The sequence below is a fragment of the Pseudomyrmex gracilis genome, unplaced genomic scaffold (assembly GCF_002006095.1).
Source record: "Pseudomyrmex gracilis isolate BER0280 unplaced genomic scaffold, ASM200609v1 scaffold_3788, whole genome shotgun sequence".
In the NCBI taxonomy this organism is placed as follows: domain Eukaryota; kingdom Metazoa; phylum Arthropoda; class Insecta; order Hymenoptera; family Formicidae; genus Pseudomyrmex; species Pseudomyrmex gracilis.
In genome coordinates, this window is record NW_018024372.1 from 4,537 (window position 1) to 7,768 (window position 3,232).

Here is a 3,232-nt window from a genome sequence, read left to right on the forward strand (position 1 = left end):
CNNNTNATANNNNANANNNNANAANAANANNATGGAACTTTGTACTTTTGCATTGCTTCTCTATAAATACACATAAAAATAACTTTCAAAAATTTTAACATTTCAACATAGTTTTACAAGCCATACACATATTTATACTAAAAAAACAGAGCATGAAAATTCTTATTATGGGCTTTAAATTTTATACAAAAAACTGATGTTAATATTATCCTTAAAAACATCAGATAACTTAAAATCAAATGTTCTCGCATAAGTTTCAAAAGAAACTGTGAAGATGGACTGAAACCAGTTGAAACACAGCACTATCATTCCTTGTGTTATTCTGTCTTGCTGTATGGATTATTTGGATCACTGTTTCTGTTACATTAAAATTTAAAACCGAAAAATAAAAAAAATCAAACAAAAGATGCAACTCCAAAAATTCCAAGAAAACATCAGTAACACTCAGAAAAGTGGTGATATAAAAGCTTCATTACAAGGAGTGTATTTGATCTGAACAAAAACAGGCAGAAGTCTCCACAATGTCTAGTATTTAGACTTCTCCTGGTGCAAGAGAGGGAGCACTGCAAATTTGTCTTTGAATGGTACTCTAAAGAATTTAAAGGCTATTTTATCAATAGACCAGAACCGCAGTAATGACAGGCCATGTACTTTGAAAACATTAAGTAAAGAAGATGAACAAGGAGAGTTGTACAGGTCCTCTTTGTACTTGTACTTAAACCCAATCAATTTGATTTCCCCACTGACAGTATGATAAGCAAAGTTCTTCGCCAGAACTACACACTTCCATCAGTCAAGCCAACGCAGCAATCGGCTTCACTTCCCACATTAATCACAGTACTCTCTAATTTGTACATCTTGTACTGTAGGCGTGAGAAACCATTCAGTAGAGGTCCATTGTTGTGCTCATGAAGAAACTTATCTCTTCTTGCTGCAAGCATATTTTTTTCTTTCCTTCAACAGCTTCCAGCTCCGAGTATCGTTTAACAATTTGTTGCAGAGGTCTATCTCCCTTACGAACAAACTTCGTAAACTTTTGAAGAAAGTTCTCAAACTTAAAAGCTCCGTATCCATCAAGAGATCCAAACTTTAAGACTTCTTTAGCAATATGCAAGCAGCCATGAATATTATGGCTTACATATTCTACCCCATAGATTACTTTGAAGTTTGTAACAAAGTGCTTCAGTAACTCTTCAGCATAATGATTGTATGACACACATANATTAGAAGATGATAATATCCTTACAGCAACGTGAAAAGCCATGAAGTTTTCATAAATAGGAGGCCTTAGATGGTAGAAGATAACTGGCCCAGTATATTGAAGGATTTGACGAAATTCAGTGGCTTTATAAATTCTTACATATTCTAAAGCCCGTGGCTTGCGCACAAATTCAATTGGAATGAAGTGGGCGAAACCACATAACATGGTGGATATCTCATCACATATATGCTTGCCCATCTTGACATTAAGATTGCCGAATAACCAACATAAAAGCAACTTTTTTGTTACACCAATATACAACAAATGCATTGGGTCCAAGACAAATGAGGTGACTGGCTTTATTCCTGGTATAGTTGTAATTATGGTTTTCCCTTTATGATGGTCTGGTTGAGCCTCTGTCATGAAACTGTCATCAGTCCTCTCCATGAAGCCTTCTGTTTCAGGGAAAGACATACGTTGCCCGTACATTTTCCCACGTTGATCACATTTACAACAGCTGTAATAACCATTATGATTTTTTACATTTAACACAAGTGCTTTAGCTGGAGCATCGCACACAATGTAATATAGTGAAATAGGAAAATGTTTGACACCAATGTCCAACCCATTCAAGCAAAGGTCTGACAGCTCCTGCACCATTTCCTCCAAGTACTCATTCCCTGAATCAGGTTTTCCGTATCCATGGTATATACCCACAACAAAAACTTTATCTGAACCTTTGACAGAACACAGAATAGGCCAAAGTGTACTACGAGAAGATGTGGAAATTGGAACACCATCCATGTTAAATGTTAGTAAAATTTCCTGTTCATCAGCATCAGCAAAGCTACGGATTAAATTACATTTAATGCCATTGTGCCAGTAATGGCCTGGTGGAACAGGTCGTGTCTTAATTTCCCTTCTTGTGCCCACAAGAGTACGTGGGTCTTTTGGGAGCTCGTCCTCTGGATGATGATAATTCAGAATGCTTAACAGAGAACGCAAATTAGCATGGGTTATATTTCCATTGACAGCCCAATCAGCTAAATCATTACGAAGGGAAGTTTGAGCATCATCACTATCTTGATCACTGTTGAAATCAATGTTATCACAGCTATCAGCACAATTACTGCAATGAACGCATTCAAGAGAGAAGATCTTATGCTTGCAGGTTCCACACGAAAGCAACCAAACACAAAGGCACACCTATCACATTCATCACACATCAACATAAAATCATCAAATGAGCTTGAAGTAATTGTGAACACATCATGGCCTGTATTAATATCGTCCAGACTTAAGGCTTCCTTATCAGAATCCAGAGGGATGCTGCTCACACTCTCATGAGTGGCTGACAGAGTGCATGCCATTGCATTACTCATAGCTGCCATACTCAGGTTATCATACTCACAACTGACATGTTCAGGGTGAAGCTCATGAACTTGAACAACTTTCTCTATAGCATTCAAGTTGTCTATCACACAATTGATGTTACTGATACTATTATTACCAACATGTTGAGTTGGAATTGAAGTTCCTGAATTAAGACTCACGTTTCTTTGATCTAAACTGCCTGAGACTGAAGAACATGCTGACTGACATGCAGCCTCAACTGATTGAGCGATGAGCCTTTTCCACTGCTTGTTGCTCAACTCAGTTACATTTTTTCCACGGAAACGGCGCTTCATAGTTAAAATAAGGTGAATAGACTGACTTACTCCATAATTGAGATAACAGACGACTGCCTTCCCAAAAAGTGTCCGTTGTCCACCACTTAAACTCCACTCCAACACCTGAGACATAAAATTCAGAGTATGAGTCACTCATCCATATTCAGTACACACCTCAACTCACTTTGGAAAATTGCAATTAAATGGGCACTGTAAGATTATCTAGCGGTTGTTTTTCAAAATACAGCTGATCTTAAGGTCGCGTGAGCCGCGTTGATAAACATGTTTTGTTAGCCGATGATCGCGTGGCCCAATCGCTTTTCGGCAGGTATCTGCGAGAGCGGGATACAGCGCTCACGTG

At 38.0% G+C, this 3,232-nt stretch overlaps 1 protein-coding gene across 1 annotated transcript in view; it reads right to left on the minus strand.

Annotated features, from left to right (window-relative positions):
* LOC109863249 overlaps nucleotides 1–2,998 on the minus strand; it is a gene marked incomplete at its 3' end in the record, with an annotated part of 5,663 nt that extends 2,665 nt beyond the window's left edge. The window contains exon 1 of the mRNA XM_020443484.1: nucleotides 2,920–2,998. Within this exon, the coding sequence (XP_020299073.1) occupies nucleotides 2,920–2,924 (5 nt within the window). The remainder of the gene's footprint in view (nucleotides 1–2,919) is intronic.
* Between the last annotated feature and the right edge of the window lie 234 nt (nucleotides 2,999–3,232).